Source organism: Platalea leucorodia (genome assembly GCF_965183815.1).
Source record: "Platalea leucorodia genome assembly, chromosome: 14".
Taxonomy (NCBI): domain Eukaryota; kingdom Metazoa; phylum Chordata; class Aves; order Pelecaniformes; family Threskiornithidae; genus Platalea; species Platalea leucorodia.
The window spans coordinates 1,083,807-1,109,108 of record NC_138836.1 but is presented as its reverse complement, the minus strand read 5'-3'; the positions used below and the strand labels follow the sequence as shown (position 1 = coordinate 1,109,108).

General features: G+C 55.0%; 4 protein-coding genes across 16 annotated transcripts in view; 1 reads left to right on the top strand and 3 right to left on the bottom strand.

Annotated features, from left to right (window-relative positions):
- The window catches only part of MXRA7 (matrix remodeling associated 7), a 29,576-nt gene extending 28,829 nt beyond the window's left edge, over positions 1-747 (bottom strand). For all 4 annotated transcript variants that reach the window (XM_082326387.1, XM_082326388.1, XM_082326390.1 and 1 more), the window contains exon 1: positions 129-747. In XM_082326387.1, coding sequence (XP_082182513.1) covers positions 129-536 — 408 coding nt within the window. In that variant the 5' untranslated portion in view covers positions 537-747. The remainder of the gene's footprint in view (positions 1-128) is intronic.
- A 6,099-nt stretch (positions 748-6,846) lies between these two features.
- JMJD6 (jumonji domain containing 6, arginine demethylase and lysine hydroxylase) lies at positions 6,847-18,593 on the bottom strand. 5 transcript variants are annotated; one of them, XR_014229716.1, is made up of 8 exons: positions 18,376-18,593; positions 17,346-17,734; positions 14,078-14,364; positions 12,612-12,747; positions 12,351-12,489; positions 11,556-11,683; positions 9,438-10,730; positions 6,847-9,107 (listed from the first exon to the last, which is right to left on the bottom strand). XR_014229716.1 is itself a non-coding variant. In XM_082326681.1 (7 exons), the coding sequence occupies exons 1-7, from the start codon at positions 18,502-18,504 to the stop codon at positions 10,694-10,696; spliced, it is 1,245 nt and encodes a 414-aa protein (XP_082182807.1). In that variant the 5' UTR covers positions 18,505-18,593; the 3' UTR covers positions 6,847-10,693. The 5 variants fall into 5 exon arrangements, 1 of the variants encoding a protein (XP_082182807.1); XR_014229717.1 differs by having other exon boundaries at positions 6,847-9,583; positions 10,108-10,730; XR_014229718.1 differs by having other exon boundaries at positions 6,847-9,580; positions 10,108-10,730.
- A 381-nt stretch (positions 18,594-18,974) lies between these two features.
- METTL23 (methyltransferase 23, arginine) lies at positions 18,975-22,292 on the top strand. Its single transcript, XM_082326980.1, has 5 exons — positions 18,975-19,231; positions 19,312-19,416; positions 19,493-19,730; positions 20,129-20,213; positions 20,547-22,292. Exons 1-5 carry the CDS (start codon positions 19,151-19,153, stop codon positions 20,713-20,715), a joined length of 678 nt encoding a protein of 225 aa, XP_082183106.1. The 5' UTR covers positions 18,975-19,150; the 3' UTR covers positions 20,716-22,292.
- Positions 21,709-25,249, bottom strand: SRSF2 (serine and arginine rich splicing factor 2). Of its 6 annotated transcripts, XR_014229760.1 has the most exons (4): positions 24,539-25,245; positions 23,421-24,172; positions 22,654-22,765; positions 21,709-22,143 (listed from the first exon to the last, which is right to left on the bottom strand). XR_014229760.1 is itself a non-coding variant. In XM_082326982.1 (3 exons), the coding sequence occupies exons 2-3, from the start codon at positions 24,898-24,900 to the stop codon at positions 23,869-23,871; spliced, it is 666 nt and encodes a 221-aa protein (XP_082183108.1). In that variant the 5' UTR covers positions 24,901-24,932; positions 25,119-25,249; the 3' UTR covers positions 21,709-23,868. The 6 variants fall into 6 exon arrangements, 3 of the variants coding, with proteins under 3 accessions (XP_082183108.1, XP_082183107.1, XP_082183109.1); XR_014229758.1 differs by having other exon boundaries at positions 22,654-24,172; XR_014229759.1 differs by having other exon boundaries at positions 21,709-22,765.
- Between the last annotated feature and the right edge of the window lie 53 nt (positions 25,250-25,302).

Here is a 25,302-nt window from a genome sequence, read left to right as displayed (position 1 = left end):
GAGGAAAACCCGGGCGCTGCGCCCCCGCCCCGCCGCCCGCGGGCACCGGCCCCTGCCGCGGGGAGGGACCCGGGAGGGACCGGGGGGACCCGGGAGAGGGGGCCAGGCCCCGCCGGCGGCCGCCTTACCTTGGTCTCCGCATCCTCCCGCTGCCCGGGCTGGCGGGGCTCGGCGGGCGCCGGCCGGGGGATGCTCTCGGCCGCCGCGGGGCTGGGCTCGGCCGCGGGGCCCGGCTCCGCCGCCGCCTCCCGCTGCTCGCCGGCCGCCTCCTTCCCCTCCTCGCCCGCCCCGACCTCCTCCACCGGCACCCGGCCGCCCTCGTCCTCCGGCCCCGCGGCCGCGGCCGCTCCCTCCGCCGCCGCTTCGCCCCCGGGGCCGCCCTCCCGGGCCGGCTCGGCCGCCGCCGGCTCCCGGGGCCGCTCCGCCGCCCGCTCCCCCGCGCCGCCCCGCAGCCTCACGAAGACGGAGGCGAGGACGAGGGCCAGGACGGTGAAGAGCAGCGAGACGGCCAGGTACAGGTCCACGGCCAGGTCCATCCTCGCTGCTGCCGCCGGCGCCCGCCCGACCCGACTGCGCGGCCGCGGAGCCCGCTCGGCCGGCGCGGCGCTGGGCAGGCTCTCAGCCGGCTTTACCCGGCGTCATCTGCCCGGGCCCTGCCCACAGCCCCGGCCCCCCCGCCGGCCGCGGCACCCACCCCCCGCACGGCGCCGGCAGCCGGGGGGCGCCCCGCACCCACGGCCGGGGCCGGGGCCGGGGCCGGGGCGGGGCGGGCGAGCGAGGCCGCCGGCGACCGGCGCGGCGCTGCCTGATGCCACTGGCCGCTGCGGACGGGGCGATCCTTCGCTAGGCGCTGCCCCGTAGCCAAAAAGCCGTTCCCAAACCCTTCTGCCCAGGCACTTGCGCCAGTCCCAGCTGTTTGACTTGGGCCTCTGGCCCCTGGGGCGCAGCCAGGCACCCACAGCGCCGGGCGCTCGGCGGGGCCGGAGGAGCCCGGGGCGGGCTGGGGGTCAGCTGCCCTCCATGGAGGGCTCAAGGAGCGTCTGCACCTCGTTAGCCCTTGGCCGGGCAGCGGGGGGCTGGCAGGGCGCGGGGAGCCCGTCACCGCTCTCCCGGGCGAGGAGCATCCGGCAGCGCATCTGCGCCAAGCCTCAGAGCGTCGCTCCGCCGGAGCTGCGGGCGATGCCGGTGGCACGTTTGTGCCATGAACCGCTGTCACGCCCGCCGGCTGCTGAGCATTGCACCTTGCTGCTGGGGCGTCTGAAACCCAGGAGGTGCCCAGAAGCCATGACGAGCTGGCAAGGAGACGGGCCCAGAGGTGGCCAGGTCCTTCCAGACTCTGCCACCAAGGATTTCCTGCCTCTCGAGGATGCCGGCAGGATTAGCCAACCTTTTACAAAGCAGGCTGAAATTAGAAGGCCTAAGCTGTTCCTGCCAGGGTAAAACCAGCGTGGAGCTTTCTCCCAGCTGTGTGCGAGGGGAGCAGACGTGGGAATCTGCCCCCAAAGTTTCCTCCAGGGAAAAGGCTTTGGAGATGTCTCCGGGAGCAGAGATTTTTATTGACTGGCTAAAAAAGAAACATGAACAAAGACAGGATTAAATCCCCGGGGCGGGAGGAAGGAAGTGAAGCCATGATCCTCACTGCGGTTTGTCTTTATTGGTAATCCTATCAGGCAGGCAATCATTAGCGTATGGATAATTGTATTCTTAGTAACGACCAGCCATGGTGCTTATCGTCCCTCCTCCCGCGTAGCTTTGCATTGCCTGGGCCCCGCTGCCCAGGGCTGCTCTAGAGCTCAGCCATAAGATCCAGAGAGTGGCAGCACCACGGCGCTCTTCGGTTCGGCATCTTTTCTGATGTACGTTTGGCCCCGTCTTCCCCCGTCCTGTCCAAACCCGCTCTCCAGCTTGCTGAAGCGACCGCCTTCCAACAGTTTGACCCGCTAGATGGAAGCGGTGGAAAAGCACGAGGGACATGGCAGCCAGGACCACTCCACCAGACCAGTACCGAGGGGTATGAATAGGTCTGAGTCCAGCGAGACTGAAATGCTCTCTCAGGCAGCTTCTGGGAGACCCTTCCAGGGGCAGGAGGAGCAAAGGGCCTCGGCCCAAGGGCTTACGGCAGAGCCCGTCCGCCGGGACAGGGTGGTCGTTGATTAGAGCCTGGCACGGCCGCGGGTACGTGGCACATGGCTGCGCGGCTGGAGAGGCAGTTTGGGAATCAGCAGTTAATCGAGTTTGTCTGCATTTCTTCTGGTTTTTCCGTAACCTCGGAGCCGAGCTGACCGCCTGCCGCAGCCACGGAGGCATCATCCCGAATCCAGTGCACCGCTTGCTTTCGGAGACTTCCCCGAGCGCTGGAGATCGCTCACAGCTAGAGACGGAGCCAGGGCGGGGAAACTCGCGGGATGGGGTCTTTGCTCTGTGCTCACGCGGACCGTCGCTTTTGGGGACACAGAGGAATTTTGGGCGAGACTGGCAGAAACAGGCCACTGCGGCCTGCCAGGAGGGTGACTGGGGGTGCTTTGGCCTTACACGCCGATGCACGTCGGCAGCCGTCGCTGTGCCCTCGATTACTGCCGACACCCAGGACATCTCCCACTCCTTTTCCCTGGCACCGTGCATTTTCCACGGCTCTCGGTTGGAAGTCTGTTAGAGGGTGTGTGCCTGCGCAGGAATGCAGCGGCACGTGGCTTGCATGAACCCAGTGCAGAGACAGAGCGCTGCAGCGAGTGCCCTCCCAAGCAGGATTTATCACCGCTTAGAACACGAGGCGCTGGCCCTCGCAGCTTCTTCTGAGACGGGGATCGCTGACGGGGGAACCAAGCAGGAGCTACGGCCAGCGGCGACCACGGGCGGCTTCTGCTTTGGGACCCGCAGCGATTCACTGTCGGCTGCTGGAACCGGCTGCGCTCGTGGGAGTCGTGAGAACTGCAGGGCTCCGCAAACAACGCTCCCGGTCCCGAGAGCAGCAGCCGGGGGCTCCGAGGACGCCTCCGCAGGGACCGCTCCAGCGGGCAAACCTCCTACAGCACGGCGGTGGCGGAATCGGCGGCGGGGCCCAGCCGCCCAGGGACCCCAAGCGGGATCGGTCCCCAGCCCCGAGCAGAGCCCGGCCCCGTGTGCGATCCCCTCGGCCCCTCCGCGGCTCTTCAGGGGCAACCGGACAGAGCAAACTTGCCCCGGGGCAGCGGGGCTCCCGCCGGGGGGGACGGGGGCTATCGGCCTGCTTCTCCCGTCCGCTCGCTCCTGACGGCCCGCGGCCGCCTCTCCGCCCCGCCGGGGCGGGAGAGCCGAGCCCCGCGGAGCCGGCGGCGCCTCTCCGGTGCCTCCCTGCGCCGGGCCGGGCTCCGGGGGACGGCTGCCGCCGGGCCCGGAGAGAGGGGACCGCGACCCAGCAGCGCGGTTAACCGGGCTCCGGGCCGGGGGGGCGGAGGCGGAGCCGGGTCCGCCGGGCAGGGACCCCGCCCGGGAGCCCCCGGGCCGCCCCCCGGCCGCGTCCCCTCCGCGGGCCGGGCCCGGGCCGGGCGCCCGCCTCGGCAGCCGCGGGGCCCCGCCGCCCTCTCCCGGGCGGAGCGCGGCGCTGCAGCGTTCCCAGGGCCGCAGCGGGGGAGCGGGGCCGCGCCCCCCCCCCCGCCCCGGGGCGGCCCCGCCGCCGGCAGCGCTGCGAAGCCGCCCGCGGGGCCGGGGCTCGGGGCCCGGGCTCGGCTCCCCGCGGCGCCGGGGCTCGGCTCCCCGCGGCGCCCGGGCTCGGCTCCCCGCGGGGCCGGGGCTCGGCTCCCCGCGGGGCCGGGGCTCGGCTCCCCGCGGCGCGGCGCCCGCGGCCGGGGGAGCTCCCGCAGCGGCCGCACGGGGCCGTGGCCGCCCCGAGGTCCCCCGCCGACACAGGCGCGTCCCTCCCACCCAGAGCAAGGGCTGGAGCAAGCCGCGTTTCGGTGCCCCTCTCTCCCCCGCAGCTGCAGCCCGGGCAGGGATGCGCAGGATCCCGTGAAGCCAGGCGGGCGGACAGCCGCTGGTTTCTAGCGGGGAAAGCGGCCGCTGCTGGTTTGGGTTTGCACAGACCTCAGCGACGTCAGGCAGCGCCTGGGCCAGACGCGATCCCGTGTCCCCAGCTCCGCCGAGAACCCGCTTCCCCTCGCATTGGGCGCAGCCTGGTCTTACAACTGCTGCAAACTCAGATCATTTCTGCAAGCCCCAGTCACGCTCCCAGTCACCAATACCACATTTTCCTTGCCAAGAACAGCAACATCCTCTGCGCTGATGCCAGCAATCAGAAGCCACCCCAGGAAACGTCACCGTGCTGCCCCGTCCTTCGGCTGGCGCAGGCTCGGGGGTCCCTAGCCCATCTGGCTGCCGTTCATTTGCTTTCTCCCACCGTGCTGGCCCCGATGCTGCAGCGGTGCTCAGGGAGCTGCTTCACTTGGCGGGTGGCAGCAGACAAAGCACCAGGAGAGCTCAGCTGGCCACGGGGTGCGAGCCAGCAGCAGGGCGGGGGCGGCTGTCCCTTGCTCCCACTGGAAGGGACGATCCTACCGCAGAGCTCTCTGAGCGCTTGTTTCTACACCTTCTCCCTTGGCTCCCATCCTAACCCCTCTGCTCCCCAGGCCTCTGGGCTCACCCAGAACAGCTCTTCCATCATGCTAAAACTCATTTCCCAGCCTAACCCCTGAGCCAGGGCAGGCTCCCAGTTGTTGATGGTCTTCAAAGTTTTGAACGAGCCGCACAATTGCCCTTGAAGGCAAGCGGACCCAAGCTCAAAGCCCTAAGAGCGAACCAAAAGCTCGCGGATGCCGGCAGCCAGTCCAGCCCCGACCGCAGCAGAGCAGCCGAGAGGAGATGCAGCCTGCACCAGGAAAGCCGCCCCTCGGATCCCGCTCCAGCCCCGGTACGCCTTCCCCCGCGCGCGGGGCCCGCTGCCGCGCAGGCGCTCGCTGCGGTGGCAGCCCCCGCTTCCAGGGCCTTCTGGCAAACGAGGACACACAGCCGCCACAGCCGTCGCGTACAGGTGGGGGCCGCCCGCGCTCAAACCAGAAGGGACGCGGAATGATTATTCCCTTTTGAACACATCTCCAGTCCTCTCTACCTGCCTCAATTTACACTTCTCCGGGAACAGCGGAGCTGCGGTCCCACAGAGGAGCCTTTGCAAGCCTTGAAAACAAGGCGAGCTTCTGCAAGCGTGAGGTTAGTCCCAAACCACTCTTAGAACACGTGGCTAACGCTCAAGGAGTGCAGCCCTGTCCTCCTCGTGACTCGCTTTCTAACTGCCACTAAAGAAATCGCAGTAGTTACTTGCTTTGACACCAAACGGGAGGAGAGGAGGAGGGAGATCAGCACGGGTACGGCACGGACGATCCAGCCTCCGCGTTCCCGCTCAGGGAACCTTGTCCTGTCGGCTCCTCGGTAGCAATTAAAACAATCAGTATGCCGCCCTCCTTGTCGAATGAGGTACTAGGTTGCAACTGTCACGAAAAGGAAGATGGGTAGGTAAGTCAGAGGAATAAAAGCAAGTCGAGTCCAGATTGCCAGGCCACAGAGGCACATTGCTTTCAGCCACCCCAATTCATACCATTTTCTGGAATTGGGTCTTGTTAAATGCCGAGCCCCGGGGCGCCCACGCGGAGAGCAGGGGCTCCTTTGCGAATCCCGGCTGCGTCGAGCCAGGCAGCGTCTAGCAGAGGACACGAACAGGGCCTGGGGAGAGATCTCCTGAAGAGCAACTGGAAGGGAGAAAAAAATTGCCTTTATAGGTGACAGTAATGAAGAGTGTTTACATCAGTGTTTGGGAAAGGACACAGGTTTGTGCAGAAATCTGCAAGCTTGTCGTCTCCACAAAACCATTTACTCTTCAGGGTGTTTCGTTCTACAACACGTTCATATAAATACTTCAAAAGCCTCCAGGCTGCTTCAGCTTATTTCCCTACAGCTACTGGTTTCAACAAAGCTCGCTAACACAATACCCAAGTTTTTCCCCCTCCCCAGCCCTCGTTGCCCCGAGGCCGCTCAGCCGCACGGGAGGGCCCTCGGTGGCGGCTCTCCCCGAGCCCCAGCTCCGGGAGAGGTCGGCTCCGCTTGGAGCCTGGCCCCTGCAGCCACTCTGCACCCCGCCGTACCACAGAATCATGGAATCATTAAGGTTAGAAAGGCCCTTGGGATCACCGAGTCCAGCCGTTAACCCAGCACTGCCAAGGGCACCACTAAACCATGTCCCTCAGCACCACATCTCCCCGGCTTTTAAATCCCCCCAGGGATGGGGACTCAGCCCCTGCCCTGGGCAGCCTGGGCCAGGGCCTGACAGCCCTTTGGGGGAAGAAGTTTTTCCCAATATCCAACCCAAACCTGCCCTGGCGCAGCTTGAGGCCGTTCCCTCTCGTCCCATCGCTTGTTCCTGGGGAGAAGAGACCGACCCCCCCGGCTCCAGCCTCCCCTCAGCCTCCTCTTCTCCAAACCAAACTTACCTAGAAGCTAAGCCGAAGGCAGCGGGCGGCACCGGGGAGACGAAACCCCCTCTCACCAGCGCGAGGTGGCACGGGAGCTGCGACGCGAGGCTTCTCGTAACGCAGCCCGGGGAGGACGGGGAAGGGGCAAAAAGCAGGCGCTGCACCCCGGCAGCACAGCTACCGACACAAACCTTCTCCCGCCGCCGCCGCAGCCCCAGCAGCTCCCCGAACGCCCCGCCACACCGACGCCCCGAGGACACGTGAGAAAGAGCTAGAGCAAGTCCCCAAAGCAGCCCCGCAGCCGTTACCCGAACGCCATGTAGCATACTGCGGGGCTCTGGGAAGCAGAGGGGCACACCTGTAGGGTTTTTTTTCAGATCATGATATGAAAAAAAGTGACTAGCCAACAGGATAATGCAAAATAATTGATTTTATTTAAAATAAAAAGCAAAACCACAATCATCCAAACAAGACAATTAAGAATATCCCAGCTCTGCTGGATGGGGCGATAAAAGCAGCGAACAGCAGCGGCAGGGTGGGAGCTGACGGTGACTGTCAAACGAATCGCACGCTCTTTCCTTCCCCCGGGCAGGGGGACGCCAAAACCCCCCGTTACCATCGGCCCAGACAGGCCTGGCAGATTTGATCCAGTCAACGCTCTTGCTTCCCGCCCTGCGATGGCTGGGCGCTCAGGGAGGAAACGGGACGAGGTTAATTACGAAAGAGGTTGCTGCCTTTCTTCTAAGCATTTGGGGAGGCTCAATGTAACTGAGAAGACAAACCGGAGCCAGCGTACGCGAGCTGGAAAGGGGAGGAAGGTGCCAGTGCTTCCTCGGCGTCCCCGGCTCCCACGGCACTCACGCAGGGAACAGGCGCGCCTGGCGTTCACATCTGCCGTCCTGACGGGGCAGTTACTTGTTGACTCCTGAACCGGCAGAGCAGACAAGCCCGTATTGGCTACCAGACTCAAAAGCGCAGCCAGCGCTCACAAATCCCTCTACCTTTGGCCAGAGCAGGCAGGACGCCGCCGCCGATCCGCACAGGACAATCGGGACGCCCGCAGTCCGAGCGCAGCACGCGGCTCTCGGCCCGTCCCTGGGAGCGGGGCAGCCCGCAAAGCGCCGGCGGGGGCCGAGGCAGAGCAGCGGTGCCGCTCTGGGGCTGGAGCAAGCGAGGGGCCCACAGGCTCTGGGTGCAGCCTGCCACAGCCAGGGGCTCGCAGTACACAGAAGCAGCGGGGTCGGAATAAGAGACTGGGATGGCCCAAGAAGCACAAGCCTGGAGAAGCGAGAGCACAAAACCCACTCTCCCCAGTCAGCCTCCCGCAAGCACGGAGCTAGGCGGGAGGGGAGCACAGTTTTTAACTCTATTCCTCATTCGCCCGGCCTGGAACGAGAGCCTGGGAAGCACCCGCTCCCCCCCTTCCTGTAAGGCCAGTGAAGCCAACCCCCTGATGAGACAGAATTTATTCTAGTCCTATTTAAAAAAAATCCCCATCTAGCAGGACCTCCTGTTTACAGCAGGCCATGAAATGCCATGAAATGCCTCTGGTGAAAACAAAAAGCCTTGTTCTGCTACAATTTCTGTACCACACAGCAATTCTGGAAGGGCCGCCACACAACACCAGGTGGCCGAGCGCGCCGAACAGCATCCCCAATGTTTCCTGCTACAAAGAGCTAACGCCAGGTTAGGAAGCCTCAGGTTGCTTAGGATGTCTGGAACACTTTTTGTGGGAGGACGACTTCAAAGCATCTTACACAGTAATTGCGTTTCAGCCTCACAACACCCCTGTGAGGTAGGTATTTTCCTCATCTGCTGAAACAAAGACAGAAGCTCACCAATTCGGCTGAGGCAAGAGCCTGCAAGCGGAAGAACCAGAGCTCCCAGGAGTCCGGATTCCCAGGCAGCCGGAGCAGATACACCTTTGTTTCCTATCAGAAAGTGCCCTGTGGAGAGGTCGGTGTAGCGTTGCTGGTATCATGATGCCTGCAGTCCATTTCAAACACACCGCTTTTCTGCGAGGGATGTCAAATGAACAGAGGCTTCCATCTGAAGTTGTTTTATTTCACACCATGGAAGAATTCGCAGGCACTGAAGAATGCGCTGTGCTCCGGATCTTCCCGCTGTGCTTCTGGGGGTAGAGGCGCGGCTCTCCTGGCCCAGCCATCAGACTTCCACGCACATCCAAGATTTTAAGACTGCGAAACTGAACCGTGCATGCCAAATGCGATTGCAAGCTCCAGCATAAGCCATCTGACATCCTAACGGTCGAGCCACCAGATCTGGCAGCGGACAGTCCTCCAAGGGCTCCTCGCACGGTGACAGAGCCGAGACTTCTGAGCCGCTGCCTCTTCAGGCCCCCGCATTCCTCCAAAAGGCAGCAGCTGCAGCCTGCTCTGTCCGAGACGTACAGATCGCGCAGGCTCCCAGGCTGTTCCACTGGGCAGGAAAAAAGGCAACCTTGGCCAGAAATGCCAGGAGTTTGAGAAGTTGTTTTTTTTTTTTTAAAATGAAGTAATCTCGTGGAAGAATCTGCAGCAGTCTACAGAGCAAGCGTGCTCACTTACGCCTGGCTATCACAGGAAATTCAGGAGTCTGGACAGCTGAAGAGCGTACCAAAACACCTTCCCTCTCTCCGTTTTTCCGCCACCACGCTGCTCCTGCACAAAGTGACTGGCACAGAAGATTCAGAAACAGAGATCCTGACAAACGTATTTAGGATTCCCTTGTACAACAGGATATTGCCCGGTCTCCAAGAAGGGAGAGAGTGTTTGAATAGGAAGAGACAAGGTTAAAAAAAAGATCAGAAAACCCAGACAAGCGACGTTCTGGGTTCCACCAAAGCCAACATGTATAAGGAAGTCACAGTTAAGGCTGCCGATCTGCTTTTTAATTCCGCTACCAGTGCCTGGGCATTATTGCGTGTTTACTACACACACCCCACTTCTGCTTTCAAGTTTCCTCTCCCAAAGAAGAGCGGCTGAAGCGAGATCTCATACCCACCTCCCAGGCCTCAGGAGAGCACCCAAGGACGCAGCCCACCCCAGCTAGCTTCTGGCTGTGCCGTTCAGACAGAGAAGGATCATTTCCTTGCAGCGCACCTTCAGCCAGCCAGACCTCTTCGCTGACGCCACCAGCACAAGCCCCTGCTAAAAAAAACCAGCAGCTCCAACAGATCCCTTGGGGATGAGAGCTTTACCCGGCATAATACAAACGCATCTACACAGACTTAAGCAACACATTGCATTTTTAAAAAGCATAAAACAACAATATGTCCCCCTCCCAGTCCTTTAAAATTGGCACCACAAGTTCCGGAAACGCCTGAACCCATCACCTGAAAGAAAAGCCATTTCGGTACGTGAACTGCACTGGTCTGAACGAGCCCATGGCCCTGTCGCTGCTGGGTATTTAAAGCCCAGCAACTGTTGTTACAATATCAGAGTCAGCCTTTGTCAGTCGTTGCCTAGTGATGAACATCACGCCTGCACCTAAAAGATCGTCATTACTGGCAAATGCCAACTTTTTCCCCACGGTTTTTGCTGTGCAAGAAACTCCCCGGTTCTCCTGCTCCACCGAGCTTCCTATCACAAGGTGCTAGTGCATCTTTGTTACCAGTCATCATGACAGACACAGAGCAAAAGTAAATGGACTGTTGCTGGTTAAGGTGTTGCACCTTAGACGTACGCATGTAGATTAAGACCACGAAAGATGCTTCAGGTCGGTGGTCACCTCCGCTGAAGTTGCTTCAGTGTTTGGAGCGTTCATACCACCTTCCCTTCCTGAAATTCTGGTGCGAGATCCGCCGGACGTTCAGATCGGCCAAAAGGGCTGGTGTTCCTTTCCTCAAGTGTACAGGACAACATGTAAACATATGACAGTGTCAAAGCACGGCAGGTTTTTACATTTACCTGCTGGTTTTAAAAAGAGTTCTTTAAAAACTGACCGTCGTCTTCCTTGCCAGTTACGTGAACCATTAAATACTCGGCATGTCCTTACCCAAAGGTGGGTTATTAGTGCACTCACTTGGGGCGCGGAGGGGACAAAGCATTGCACAATAACGTGGAGTCGGGGCGTTCCCCTAGGAGTTATTACGGAGCCAACCTTCGACAGCACATAATGAAGACGGATGTCTGGATCGAGGAAGAGTGACAAAAACTTAAGGACTGTGAGAAACAGAAGCAGAAGGGGGTAGAACAGAGCTGGCTGGCTGCTAACGGAGCTTCGATCGGCAGCTGCCTCTAGGTGGGTGTTGTTATCTCTCAGGGGTAGCTGCGGCCTCCACAAGACTCCCTAATCCTGTCAAAAAAAGTACAACTGCCTGTCAACAACCATAGCATTTCTCCTCATAGCAGGACAAAAGATCGCAGCATGCAGGCTAATTGTATGCGTATTCTCCCTACAGAATTGTACAGGCTGGAGAAGTTTCACTGTTTTTAACCCAGCAAGTCCAGAGAGCTTCCTTCCTCCGCAACTTTACCCTAAGCAATATCTGTTCTTGGTTCTGCAATATTAATGTTCCCTCCCTCCAGACTGATCAGAAACTTGCTCTTTCCCCCCCCCCCCCCTTTTTTTTTAATAGGTAAACCCAGACATTTGGGATTTGGGATAAATTTGGCCTTTAACAGATAAAACAGTGGGCCAAATTGAAGTAATCCAGGCAACAATAAGAGAAACCATACAACCACTTGAAGGCTTTCCGTTTGGACAAGAAGGCATCGAAACCCGAGTCTTGGCTGATCATTCCTCATCTTTAACTGTTTGCTACTCATTTGTGCTCTCTGAAGAGCACAGTTAAAATATCCCACCTCTCCCATTAAAAAAAAAACAACCCAAAAAAACCCCCAAACTTTCTCTATTAAAAGAGACAACTAGGAAAAGTAATAAAACTGTTTATTAAATAAAGTAAAAAACCCTCATTTTTAAAAAGATATCAAGAATCTTAGTTTTCAGTTTGGAGCAATTAAAATAATTCATGGAGGAAGATACCACCTCTGGCCAACTGCTTTACATTCGGTAAGGGACCCTTTGCTCTCCATCCCTCTGTCCTGATGGATCACCCTATCTTAGCTCTGCCTTGCATTGTCTTTTGCTTGTTTAAAAACAACAGTTGCCACAGGTCACCTGGAGGAGCTGCGCTCTTTGCTCACACAGTCGTCCTGGGAAGTTGTATCACCGTTACCCATCATGCTGCATGTTCTCCTCTTTTTCCTCCGGTGCATCATCCCCTCTGTCTCAGAGCCAGAGTCACACTGAAGCATGAAGAGATGAAACCAGAGTTCAGAGGAACCTAGTAAACTGTTTGTACTGTGGAATTCACCGTAAGAGCTACCTCAGCAACCCTGAATAATCAATATTCAAAGAACATGCTATTTTAGATTAGACACATGAAATAAATTTTAAAGTAAGTGTTTAAAAGACAGGAACAGGTATGTTCTTAGATTTCATCACTGACTAAGCTGGCTTGGGGCAAGACAATTGATGTGTTCCTTTTGGCTCCCAGAAGGACCTAATTTTCCGAGCGCACACTCGGTGCCTTCTGAAGCACTCAGGTGCCCAGAAAAGTCCCCTGTCATAACTGACAGTCTCGGTTATGGATCTTGTTCCCCCTCCCCATTTTTAAAACATTCATTTTGCAGCCATTTTACACAAGCATGGCTTAGCTAAATGAGTGGCAGATTATATATAAATCTAAAGATAGATCAAATAAACCAAATTAATTTAGCAATACAAAGAGAGGCTTCAGAAAACAGCACGGGCTAAGACCACAGGCTCCCCCACCGTGTGGATTGGTTTAGTCGCTTTCTATTAATTTCTTCCATAAGACATGAATATTAGGATGAGGACACATGATCAGGTATGGAAAAAACCAATATAATTGCAGGATATGGATCACCTACTGGTAGTAAAAAGCCTTACCTCTGAATCGGAGTCTGAGGAGCTGGAGCTTGAGGAACTGGAAGAATCGCTAGAACTATCGGAAGCAATACCAGTAGATTCCTGCAGGTCAACTGAATCGGCCAAGGCTGCCAAGTCAGGATGTTCCTGCTTTAGGATCCTAAACACAGTTGAAATTTTAGGGTCAGCCTTTGAACACTAACACTGCATGTAAATGAACAGGGTATTTTGGGGTTTTGTTTTAAACAGAGAATATGAAAAGCAAGCTACTAAATCTCTTACCTGTACCATTTCCGTGACAATTTGGGTCTCCCTCTTACTGTCTTGTGCCACACCACAGGGAAGTTGGTACAGCTGGCAAAGTTTTGTGTGATGGCAATAGTTGTGTCAAGATTGAGCACTACGTGCCACCAGCCACCTATAAATACAGCACCAATGACCGTTTCTGGCTACACAGCAGAAAGCAAGATCAAGACCAGCCGCGAACACTTTTTCCACAGCACAGGTGGAAGCTGGCCCTTATCTCCCAAACCCAGGTGAGTTTGCCACCACGACATCTTTCCTCAGTCTTGTTTCAGCATTCGCTCCAACGCTTTACAGATTCTTGTTACAGAAGGCTGCTCAACGCTCTGACCGAATTATCCAGCTCACCAACAGCACTCAAGATCTGACGTGACAGCAACACGCTGGCTACTGATGACCTATTTCATAGCAAGAGCCATTGTAACCCAGGCCGCACAGAGACCCTCTCTGTTAAGCTGGAGAGCACTTTCCATGCTGATTTAGTAAGGTTATTATGACTACAGACTAACCTTTCATTTAAAAATAGATGCAAAATTGTTTCCCCACACAGGATAAAAATAGACAGTGGTGTTCTTACAACCCACTTACAACCTCATAAAAAGACTAAGGAAACAGTTTAATGGAACCTGACAGCTACAAAATCTTAACAGAAGGCACACTGAGGAGTCACTAATAAGTGCCAAGACAATCACAAGGCACTCTTCAAACATGAAGTCAGCTGTATGTTAGAGACAAGCAACGTGGATAGAAGCTATGGGCCACGCTGCACAAAAACGAGGCAAGATTTAGAGGTCAGAATTTGTCACTGAACTCACCCGCTTTATGCGCTAGCCACCTCACCTCCCAGTTATAACGGGCACACCATGTGCAGCCACTCGAAGAGAATGGCGTCCTTATCAGATCTTTCTTTAGCTTTTGATTTCAAATGCGAGATGAAAAATAACCACAGAGAGGTGGGTGGAAAGTGCCAGTGCCTTCAAGTAGTTCTTTTCCCACAGCTAAGAAAAATCCATATGCAGTCAGACTGCCCAGGCTGCAACACGAATTTGCTACAGCGTACAGAAACTCAAACATTTTTGTCTAAGAAGTCACTAGTACTGAAACACCCCTATTATTTCATGCCTTGATGGTTTCCTTTTACTGCAATTTAGTTCAGATCACATTCCTGTGACGCTGCAACTGAGGTCCCATTTGTTTTGCCATCTGTACCACATGCGATCCAACGCTACAGGCCATATATGTTTTGGGACATTCAGAAAATACCTGAATAGTCTCAAAGAGTGCCTTGCAATATACATCCCTTTTGAAACCGCTTAGAATAGTTTCTTTTGCAAGAGATGGCCCATATAAGAAAGCTTAAATATTCTCTTCATCTCAACTACACGCAAACGTTAAATATATGCTTTTCTCTCTCCAAATTCCTTACTGGAGAGATTCGTACGTACCTGGCACAAAGACTGTCTCGCCTGGTTTCTGTAAGATTTCCAGGGGTTTGAATTCAGGGGGCCAGGTGGGGAGCTGCGTCCTAGGATAGATGACATTGAACCAAGTGATGGCCTCATCCTGCTGGTTCCCTCCCTCTTCTCGCGTCACTTTGATCAGCTCTCTGGGAGTGCTGGTAGGGAACAGGCACCAACGCTTATGTCCCTGGACTAAGGCATTCCACGCACTAGTTCCCAAGGGATCGATGTGAATTCCTGTTCCAGAACGAGGTGGGCCCATCACAAACCATCTGCATGGGAGGAAAAAAATCCTTTAGTCACAGAGCAAGCACGTAGCTACCTTCTCTGTTCTACATATTAGACAGAAAATCACAGCTGCTAATTTCACATACAGTTAGAAATCAAGGTAGTTACAGTTCCTTAATTTATCCTCTTGAGACTGTTTGGCTCATGCTATAGCAAAAGACATTACATGGGTTTAACCTAAAAACCAACATGAATTGGGACAGGAATGACTCTGGGACAAGAAAGGGAAGCCAGCTTTTTAAAAAAAAATACAGCTATGGAATATAAACAGTTCTTCAATAAAATATATACTTATTTCAAGGTTTATGAATGTGATTAAGTCGTAACAGCCTGCATTAGGATTTTTACTATGCAGGGCGATTCTCCTAATCCTATGTTTTTCTAAAATTCGCTACTCAAACGGATCCAGAACTGCAGAACAATGAGGAACAAACAAAAGCCGATGTAAGTAAGGAACAGAGCAAAGTTACGCAACCCTGGCCTCCCTCTATGCCTTCTGTTCATTTACAACAGGCTTTTCATTCTAACATTTAACTAGTTGGAGCTTATTCTCCAGTGACCATTCAGGATTTGGTGCGTATATTCTCATTCCCCATTTGCAAGGTTTATTTCTCCCTATGGAGAACTTTATCTGCTACACACGTTTCACAGCAACAGCACCTTCAATTGCTCATTTCCCCTGTAATAGAACAGTAAGCTCTACCATACCAGATAAAGCAGCGTAAGTGAGGTGACTTAATATCAGGCATCAAGAGGAAAAAAAAATGGCAATAATTGTTTATTGGGCAGCAGAGGGGGCAGAAACCAAAGCACCAACAAGACCCCTCTATCGCATGGCGGCAGGCGTGGCGACAGGCAGGCGATACCCAGCAAGAGGAGTTCAAAGGTTCAGAAAATACAGAAGTCAGCAAGCTCTCCATCTCCCCTTTCCAATGCAGGTCTACATTAAGCTGCTTTCCAAGTATCACTTGCTAGCACCAACGGTAGGACTGTAAGTTTGGTTATCAGGCTGCGCTCTTCCTACTTCACAAAGGAGCCATAAAAAGGTAAATAGGCCGGTGTTTGTCACTTCTATTGTCAATTCACTCTTTAGATTCATATTAGCCTTGGAAAGCTAATTGAACCACAAGCAGAACAGTCAAAGCATTTACTAAGAAGTCAGAAGAAATTAAACACATGAAGATCTGTCTGGTACACAGACAGACGCACTGTTCAATACCATTTTTCTGCCTATAACCTGAATCTACACAGGCAGAAGATTTTAAAATCCTTATTTAGCAACACTATCGTTTACCAGCATCTTCCTCCAGGCATTTAACTTACAATGAACATAATCCAGTTTGCCACAAGACATCAAATTTACTGTTAAAAAATTCGCAACCTGTAACTTCAATTTAAAAGCAAAAAAACCAGGCCCCCCCCCCAACTAAAATAGCTGCTTCAGTAATTGGCTTCTAAAAATTCCTGCGTTTATTTTGAAGAGGAACAACTCCAACAAAGATGCTCTAAACAGCACGAGTTCTTACTTTAAGATCTGTACGCTATCACACACCTCTCAATCCAGAGGTCAATCTGCAGTGCCTGTCCTGACGATATGATTAGAAAGCACCACCTCCTGTTGGATCCTCAATTATGCTCTACTACTGGATACTCTTCATCTGTTTCTGTACGGAGATGAAACCCCTAACCCCGGGAAGCATCAGTGTGCTTTCTTGCATCACTCATCTCTCAAAAAATGCTAACAGCCTGAAACAAACCCACATTTTCCAGAACAAAGTACAAGAATTGTGAATACCAAGATCACAAGCAAGGAGCCCAGCACGTGCCTGTAGGTGGGGAGGGTGTGGGAGAAAGAGATATCAATATAAGTGAGTCACCGCCAGATTATCTAGTTTACCTATAACTTGGATAAATGATTCCCAGCTCTGCAAGTGTATTCAATTTCTAAGAGACTACGCCTGGTGTGTTTTTGCATTTGATCCTCTTATGTTCCTCTTAGAAGTGATTTATAAAAAGGGTCTGTTACAACACCGTAAAAACACCTACTTCGGTGATCTTAAATGGAATTAGTCTCACACCTCACTCCTGCAAAAGCACAACTGGACTATAGACACGTGAAAGACTGCGAAGAGAAGAGTACCATTATTCATTCCTTGTTCTACTTTACTAAAAAAACCCGAAACGATAGAAGACCCACATCACAGCCTCGTGTCACTCAAAGGGCAAGGCATTCTCTGACAATTATAATGTGGCTGTAAAGACTTTAATTACTCAGGAGCACTCAGCTTATGCTCATACTGCTATGAAGCGTTATATTAACATAGCTGGAAATCCCTTTTGTATCTAACAGCCCAAGCACAAGGTTGTTGCATCTGATTTCAGGAATGAAGTGTCATTTCAATCCCTTTTCAATCAGATGCAAACAAAGAGTTGAAAAGACTACATAGATGTGAAATACTGTTCTCTCTCAAAATCACCCAAAGGAGAGCTAAGAACTCGCCTGCACACTTCATACTAATCTGGTTTAGGATCTTTACCTGAAAAGGACTGACTCATAATTAAACAAAATCCCACTATGTACATAAGCCACCGGTGCAAAACCCATGAGCTTGTCCTGAGATACTTAAAATTTGAAAGCCAGAAGGCACACATAGCAAGAAATTAATTTTTGTAACTTTCAGTAACTATGTATTTTTTTTAAATCTAAGAAGTGAGGTAAACTGACTTAAAAAAAAAAAAAAAAAAAAAAGAAGAAACCCATAAACTTGTAGTAACACTGGTGGCAGGACCACAACTGCGATACGCAAATCTGCCCTTCCCTCCCTCTGGGTTACGGATGTATGCGCATTTCAAAATAGCAGACGTAAAGCTCTCTCTTTGTTTTATACAAGACAATCATACCTGTTTAGGAATAGCTAATGAGATGGAAAATACCTACTTTTATCTTGCTGTCACTGTACTGTACCTGTAAGGTGGCCTTCGTTTCTCCCCTGCATACTGAAACAGATCATCAGTGAAGAATTTGGGTACTTTGTAGTCCTCCAGGAGTTTCCTGCGCTTGGGATGCTCTCCATAACTGCTGTCAAAGATATAGAGCGGGCTGTCATCACGCGTGGTTTCCATATACTCGATGTAGTATTTCATCTTCATCTTCACAGAATAACCGTCATTGTCCTCCCCGCATTTGAACTTCTGGTTCCTATATTTGCGTTTGAGTCGTTCCAGAGTCCACTTCTCCTGGGCAGACCAGCCCACCTGAGCATTCAGCAGGACTACAGGCTTGTACGGTTTTTCATAACGCTCAACAAATTCCTCCACTGTTAACTGGAGCGCATCCGCCCTCTCCACGTTATCCTGCGAAGCCAAGAGAGGAACACGGGGCAGGCATCAGGGCAGGCATCAGGGCAGGCATCAGGGCAGGCATCAGGGCAGGCATCAGGGCAGGCATCAGGGCAGACTAGCGCCCTGGAACCGCGCTGTCCCAGTCGCTGTGGAGGAGCCGCAGCCGCGCACTTTGTTCCACGCACCACGGGGGTACCCAGCTGCCCACGCGTTATCTTCAGCTCCCCGAGGCCGCAGCCCGGCCCCGCTCCGTGCGCCCATCAGGGGCGCCGCAGGCGGGAGCCGTTTGGCACCGCTTCCCGGGCGGAGAGGCCGCCCCTGCCCTCTCGGCCGGCACATCCCCGCTGCGGCCCCGGCCCCGGGGCACCGGGCGGGCGCTGCGGCAGGGAGGGGGCCCCGCCCCGACCTCCCCGCACCCCCCGCCACGTGGAGGGAGGAAAAACCGCGGCCGCTGCTTGACCCCCCCCCCCCCGCCCCGGCACCCCCGGGACCCCGCCAGCTCCGAGCCGGCCCCGGCCTCCGGAACGGGCCCTGCCCCCGCTCGCAGCAGGCCTCCCCCAGCGCCCGGCTCCCCTCAGGCCTCCCCAGGGCCCCTCCGTGTCCCCCCCGCTCCCCGCAGGCCCCCCGCTCCCCGCGGCGGGGCCGGGCCGCACCTTGCAGGCGGCGGGGCTGAGGGGGAAGGTCTCGCAGTAGTTGTGGCGGGTCCAGTCCAGCGAATCCTTCAGCTCGGGCCGGGCGCTGCGCTTCGCCTCACGGATCCGCTTCTTGCTCTTGTGATTCATGGCGGCGGTGCTAACGGCGGCGCTGGGGGCCCCCGCCGCCGCCGCGCCCCCGGCCCCGCTCCGCGCCCGGCCCCGGCCCGGCCGCACCTTCGAGAAATTTCACCCCCTTGCCGCCGCCGCCGCCGCGGCCCCGCCCACGCCGCCCCCCCATTGGCTCGCCGCGACGCCGTCTTCCGCCACGCCTCGCCCGCCCTCGGGCGCCGATTGGCCGGGGCGGGGCAGCGGCGCGGCACGGCCGCCATCTTGGGGAGGAGGGCGCTGCGGGCGCCGGGCGCCCTTGGCCGCGAGACCCCGCGCCCGCTCGCCGGCGAGGCCGCACCGGGAGCCCCCCGCCGCCTCTCCCCTCCCGCCGGCGGGCCCGCGCCCCGTGCCCGCCGCTCCGCTGGCAGCGGCGAGCCGGCCGCGCGTCGCCCGGCCCGTGCGGGACCGCGCGGTGCCCCTCGCGGCAGCGGCCCGCGGGGGCGAGCCCGTCCGGCCCCGCCGGGGGGGGCGGCGCGGGCGGGCGGCCCGGTGTAACGGCGAGGCTCGGGACGGGCCGCCCGCCGCCATCAGCGCCCGCGGCGGCGCTCCGCGTGACGCCACCGCCGGAGAAGGCGCCGATTGGTCCGCGCGGCGCGGCGCGACACGTGGCCGCCCGCCATTGGCCATGGCCGAGCCGCGGCGGGGCGGCGCGCGGCGGTACCGCTTCGCGGAGGGGCCGGCGGCGCTGGCGCTGCGCATCCCCGAGGTACCGGTACCGGGGCGGGGGCGGGGGCCGGGGCCGGGGCCGGGCTCCCTCTCCCAGCGCCGCGCCCCGCTGTGTTTCAGGCGCCGGACTCGCAGCACGGCACGCACGTCTGGCCCTGCGCCGTGGTCCTGGCCCAGTACCTGTGGGTGCACCGCAGCAGCCTGCCCGGCAAGCGGGTGCTGGAGGTAACGGCCGGCGGCCCCCGCGCCCCCTCCGCCTCCGTGCCCCCCTTCTGCCTCCGTCAGCGGGCTGCGGTTTCAGGTCGGCGCAGGCGTGAGCCTCCCCGGGCTGGTGGCCGCCAAGTGCGGAGCCGAGGTGGTCCTGTCCGACGGCGAGGAGCTGCCCCGCTGCCTGCGGAGCTGCCGGCGGAGCTGCCTGGCGAACGGCCTGCCCCGCCTCCCGGTCCTGGGGCTGACCTGGGGGCGCCTGGCTCCCGCGCTGCTCGCTCTGGCTCCCCTAGACATTATTTTAGGATCGGACGTCTTTTTTGACCCCAAAGGTACGTTAATGCTCCCGGGGGCTCGGGCCTGGGGCAAACCGCGAGGGCTTCGCGCCCGAGCAGCGCTGGGAGCGCTGCCAGGCCGGGGGCAGCCCGCAGGGCGAGCGCACGAACCGGCCTGCGGTTCTCGGGCAGCTCTGGCGCCGAGCGATCGTAAACACCCCCGGGTGAACAGAAAATGGAGCGATTAACTGACCGCTCCAGGCCAGGCTTCTCGCGTCTCTCATACCGATGCAGTTAGCCTGTATTGATTTTTAATTGCCACTTTATACAACCAGGCACATGTCCTGGAGTCCAGCGACTAACCAGAGACTATCTAGAGTAGTTCAGAGTCTAACCGGAGACTACCTAGAGTCTGCAGACTAACCAAGACTGCTCCATCTCCCCAAACTACACAGACTTTGAAGATCTTCTAACTACAGTTTACTTCTTGCTGGAAAAGAATCCACATGCTCAATTCTGGACTACCTATCAAGTCCGAAGGTAAACTCTCTTGCATATTTAAGACTCAAGTCTTAACTCCCACCTCCCTGTCTTAGCTCATGAAAGAGCGTGACCTCCTCAGAGGCACGGCCGCGCTGACTACTCGTCAGAGCGTGAGCCAGGCTGGCGGTAGCCAAGTGAAGCCTGGGGGCATCGGGCAGGAGCAGCCAAACCAGGAAATAATCCAAGAACCACAAATGTACTGTCGACCAGCAAACTGTTATGAACCCGTTTTGTGAACGGCCGTACTTAAGCTTGGCGACGGTCTCCTACAGCTGCTGCAGGCGTTACAAACGTGCGTTACGTTTTCACGCTGGTATTTCCTCCCCTCAGTGCCGACTGGTCAATCGAAGCTCTGCTCTGCAAGTGGAAGCTGAAGACCGTCCGCGTTCCCTTACAGACGTTCGGCGCAGACCAGGAGCGCCTGGCCAGCTCCTCTCTACCAGGAAGACACACAATCGAAATGATGATCATCTCACTAGCAAGATCAGATGGTACTTAAGTTTATTCTGCTTGTTGGTTCCAATACAAGCTGATACTTAACTGCTTGCTGTAGCACGGATCTGCAGAAAACAGTCCTGCTTACAGCAAGCCTCATGCGTATTTTTTGGGAAGCACATCCCCTTAACAGTGATTCTTACAACATGCATTGTAAAAATAAAACTGTTCAATCATTTCGCTATGGCTTCTGAGAAATTTGTGCTCCTCCCCAAAGACCGTGTCATCGTTCACAGACTCGGTTCCATTATGCACACCACGCCACAGCTTAACCACCTGACAATCCACAAGATCCAACTTAAGTTCACAACTTCAGCTATGAAGAGAAGTTAACTGCGCTCTTTCAAGACAAAAAGTATCCCCGTAAGATCTGTTTCCCAGGACTGAAACTCCTCCCCAAAGGTTCACATACAAAAGCCAGCCCCTTTGTTTTTAAGGGAATCTGCGTAGAGTGCCGCTAGCCAGGCAGCCCTGGAACATACAAACTCCTCAGGCTCGTAGAAAAGTACTTTTAATCCTCAATCAAGCCAGATTGCAAGTATTCGGATGTTTCCATTCCCATGTAACATACATGCATAAAGTTAACAAGGCATTACAATAACCCTTGACAGGTGATGGTTGAAATTACAATTCATTTGGTATCCAAATCAAGAGAAAAAAAATCACCGCTGTTAAGATCAGCTACCATCAAGCAGCAGCCTGTTGAGTCAGGGCAAGCACACAGCAAGCGCAGTTAGTACTGCTCAGGGTGTATCTTCCGTAACGATGTCCAACGGACCCGCCTGCCGCTGTTACAGCCCCGCGCGCGACGCTTGCCATACAACATCTGGGTTAGTCACAACACTAGTTCAGTTTGCCCGTAGTAATTTAAAAGCAACCCCAGTGGATAAAATTTCTAAGCGGTAAAATGCATTCAGTTACTATATAGAAGTTAAACATTGACAGTATAGTTGCAGAAATCTTTTCAAGCTAAAAATAAGCTGACTCAGACATTGAGTTGAGAAAAGTTAACACAGAAAAATGTTTAATATTAACTACAGAGACAGTGGGTATAGTACAGAATGTCTTAAGCAAAAGATACACCAATCAGTACTTACAAAGGAATGAACCATTTCTTTTCTTAACATTACATTTCTCATATGTAAGTTCATATATGTAGGTTGGTAAGTTTTACCATTCTGGAAAAAATAAGGTGTGTATATCATCAGCTAGATGTGCTCACTGTATGCTCCATTATTTTTACGCAAGGCCCGGGTGACTGGAAGTGCAGTTGTCAGGCATTTTAATTAACGGGACAGCCATTTGTTTCTGCACGACAAGGCATCGTTACACAGGAGCAATCAGGAGAAAACAGGAAACAGCCAAGCACTCTGCACTGCAACACGCCACCTTAACAGCTAACCAGCATTACTCAACTGCTACACAACTGCGCCTAGTGCACAAAAATACATAAGAGAAGAGATTAGAATTGAGTCTGATAAAACAATCCTTTCAAATATCAACTGTCACCTGAAAAGATTTCTACCAATTTGAATTTGAAGATACTATTTAAATTCAAAGTAAAAAAAAAAAAACCAAAAACATTTACAGTAAGTTTCAAATTGAAGTTTTGCAGAATTTTATTTAAGGAATGAAGACAAAATTGAGAATACTTTTTGACAGAGTTAGCTACTCAGCATATAATGGCTGCATGTTTCCTCAGTATGAAACTGGAGGCAGCAAGTTACCATCAGTTTAATTTCAAATAAAAGTCAGCACTATATAAACAAAAATGAAGTTTTACCTCAAATATCCAAGCCAATAATGAAATCGGTAGTCGTTCACTTCACTAAATTACAAGAAATTTGAATAACAGCAACAAAATGGCACATAAAATGTAAAATCTGCCACTTGAGGCGCAACTTAAACAAGTAAAAAGTTAGACAAAATGTTACAAAATAACCTTTTCGACAGCTGGTTGCTCGTGCCAGGGGTCTCTCCAAGGGACTGAAGACTCAAGCGATCTTTTCCCCCCAAAGGCGTCCTTTATGTAGACTCTCATTTATCTGATGCATCTAGGTTTGAAGAAAGAGAAGTTCAGCCAGGTTTCTACCTTGCCTCCTCTGGGTGTGTGGATGACTTCAGGTATACTTCTAGTTGTGTGTCAACTGGCTTTGCCTAATTTAATTAAGTTTTAGGAATTTCCATAGTGTTCCACCTCCCCCCATGTGTTGCTTTACTTCAGAGGCCAAATGTAAGGTTCTGTCCAAGTATTTAGTTACAAAGAAGAATAAGCATCAGGCTGTACATCGAGCCACCATTAACTTCAATTCAGCCCGCTCAACAATAAGTTATTAAAAGTTATATAAAAGTTATAAAACTAGTACTTCTTCATAAAGACTTAACTAAACTCTAATTAGCATTCAAAACAGAAAGTGTGACTAATTTTGCTACAGTTATCTAACTTCAGAGCTACCTTAGGCCCTTTCCTTTTAAAAATAGGACCAAACAGTTTGAAGGGTTAAAGACACACTATCCTTTCCCCACCCGGTGTATCCTTAGATGCCTCTTCAAGATGTCGACTTGAGGAAAAACTAGTTTCCATGGTTTTCTCATTGCAAGGAATTTGCCACTTTTCTAGAACAGTTATTACCTCCAGTCAGTACAACGGCCACTGAACCGATCTTCCATTATAAAAGGATAGTGTATCTTTAACATTTAAAGACAAACCTGCTCCAACACACGCCCACAGAAACTGGTCCCTGGAGGATCAGCCAAATCAGTTAAAATCTGCAATACTGGCCAATATTCTTTTAGCAAACAGGAGACCGCAGCTTTAAAGGGGAAAATGCAGATGTTGGATAAATACAGTAAGAAATAGTCATTTGCATCATAGGTTGCGTCTCATACAATATTTTATTAAAACCAAGCCATTAATCTCTCAATAAAACATTTTCTCTGTAAAAAAAATTTTCTGTAGAAAGCCCTTCGGTATTAATTTCCCTAAACCAATAACCAAAAAGCACTGCTAAAGAAAAAAAAAAAGCTATTAATGTGCCCCGTTAGGATTCACTTGGTTCAGGCTATTAACACTCTAAGAACTACCCAACACCCCACCTAAGTGCTACAATAAAGTAACATGCACCATGTGCTGATCCCGAGGTACATTACCATGCTCCTAGGAGGACACAGCTCCTTCTTCTTCCGGAGACTTGGGAGGGCTCTTAGACCTGGATCTAGAGTTGGATTCCCTCTTTGAAGCGGGGGGAGGGCTTCTAGATCTGGACCGGGATCTTGACCTGGACCGGGATCTGGAGACAGACGAGGACTTTGACTTGGATCTCCTGGCAGACCTGGACTTCGAGGTGGAGCGAGACCGAGAGCGTGTGCGAGACCGCGATTTGGAGCGACTGTAGCGGGACCGACTGCGGGATCTAGAGCGGCTCCTGCTTCTAGATCGGCTGCGACGGCGTCTTCGAGGGCTAAAACACACCAGGAGGGGAGAAAAAAAAGAGCGTTAAGAGTTGAACGCGGGCGGCGCAACAGCCCTCAGCGACTGCTTTGGGACAGGGAAGGCGGAACGGGACCCACGTGGGCAAGAAAACGAGGGTGAAGAGGGCGCCATTGTTCAGAGCGAGTGGCCGGGGGCTAAAACTACCGCGGGGCGACAGCCTGCCGCTCCGAGGGGGCTCCGCCTGCCTTCGCTACCGGAGCCCCACTCCCCCCCCGACCCCGCCGCCGAGCTCGCTCGGAAAAGGAAGCGAAACGCAGCGGTCCCCGCCTGAGCCCCGTCTCCCTGCCCTACCCCTGAAACGCCGCGGGCCCCCCGCACCCCTCCGGGCGCTCACCTGCGGCTGCGGCGGCCGTAGCCGCTGCTCCCGTAGCGGCGGGGCGGCGGGCCGCGGCGGCTGTGGTGCGAGTCGGGGGGGCGGCCGTAGCGGGCCATCTGCACGCGCAGCTCGCGGCCATCCAGCACGGCCCCGTCCATGGCGTCCATCGCGTCCTCGGCGTCGCGTTTGTCGTGGAAGCGGACGAAGGCGAAGCCGCGGCTCTCCTTGGTGTAGCGGTCCCGAGGGATGTAGACGTCGCCCACGCGGCCGTACTTCTCGAAGACCCTCCGGAGCGTGTCCGGGGAGGTGCGGTAGGTCAGGTTGTCCACCTTGAGGGACGTCATGCCCTCCACGTCCGGCGGAGGGCGCCCGTAGCTCATGGCGGGCAACAGCCCCCGGGGGGCGGCGGCGGCTGAGGAGAAGAAACCCGAGGGAGAGGGAGCGAGTCAGGAGGCGGCGCGGCCCTGAGGGGGAAGCGCCTCACGCCGGAGGGGGAGCGCCGGAGCGGCGGCCCAGCAGAGTCCAGAAAGGAGGAGAGCTACAGGGCATAGGGGAAGGCCGCGGGGTCCTCGGCGGAGAGGGAGGCGCGGGCACCCACCTCTAGGGTCCGGGGGAGGCGGCCCAAGGCCGGAGCGGGGAGGAAGCGCCGGCAACGGCCGCCCCCGCCCGCCGCTGCGAGGAAATGAGCGGGGCGCCGCCCGCGCGCGCCTACTTAACGCCACAAAATGGCCGACGGCGACCCGGAAGCGAAAGCGTCGCCCGGCGCGCGCGCTGCCCCGCCC

Coding starts and splice junctions, on each gene's coding strand:
- JMJD6 (XM_082326681.1), bottom strand. CDS start 18,504: ATGAATCACAAGAGCAAGAAGCGGATCCGTGAGGCGAAGCGCAGCGCC. Junction 12,490..12,611: donor TTGTCACGGAAATGGTACAG/GTAAGAGATTTA, acceptor AACTGTGTTTAG/GATCCTAAAGCAGGAACATC. Junction 10,731..11,555: donor AAAGAGCGCAGCTCCTCCAG/GTGACCTGTGGC, acceptor TTTTTTTGACAG/GATTAGGGAGTCTTGTGGAG.
- METTL23 (XM_082326980.1), top strand. CDS start 19,151: ATGGCCGAGCCGCGGCGGGGCGGCGCGCGGCGGTACCGCTTCGCGGAG. Junction 19,232..19,311: donor TGGCGCTGCGCATCCCCGAG/GTACCGGTACCG, acceptor GCTGTGTTTCAG/GCGCCGGACTCGCAGCACGG. Junction 20,214..20,546: donor ACTACCTATCAAGTCCGAAG/GTAAACTCTCTT, acceptor TCCTCCCCTCAG/TGCCGACTGGTCAATCGAAG.
- SRSF2 (XM_082326982.1), bottom strand. CDS start 24,900: ATGAGCTACGGGCGCCCTCCGCCGGACGTGGAGGGCATGACGTCCCTC. Junction 24,173..24,538: donor TACGGCCGCCGCAGCCGCAG/GTGAGCGCCCGG, acceptor GGTGTGTTTTAG/CCCTCGAAGACGCCGTCGCA.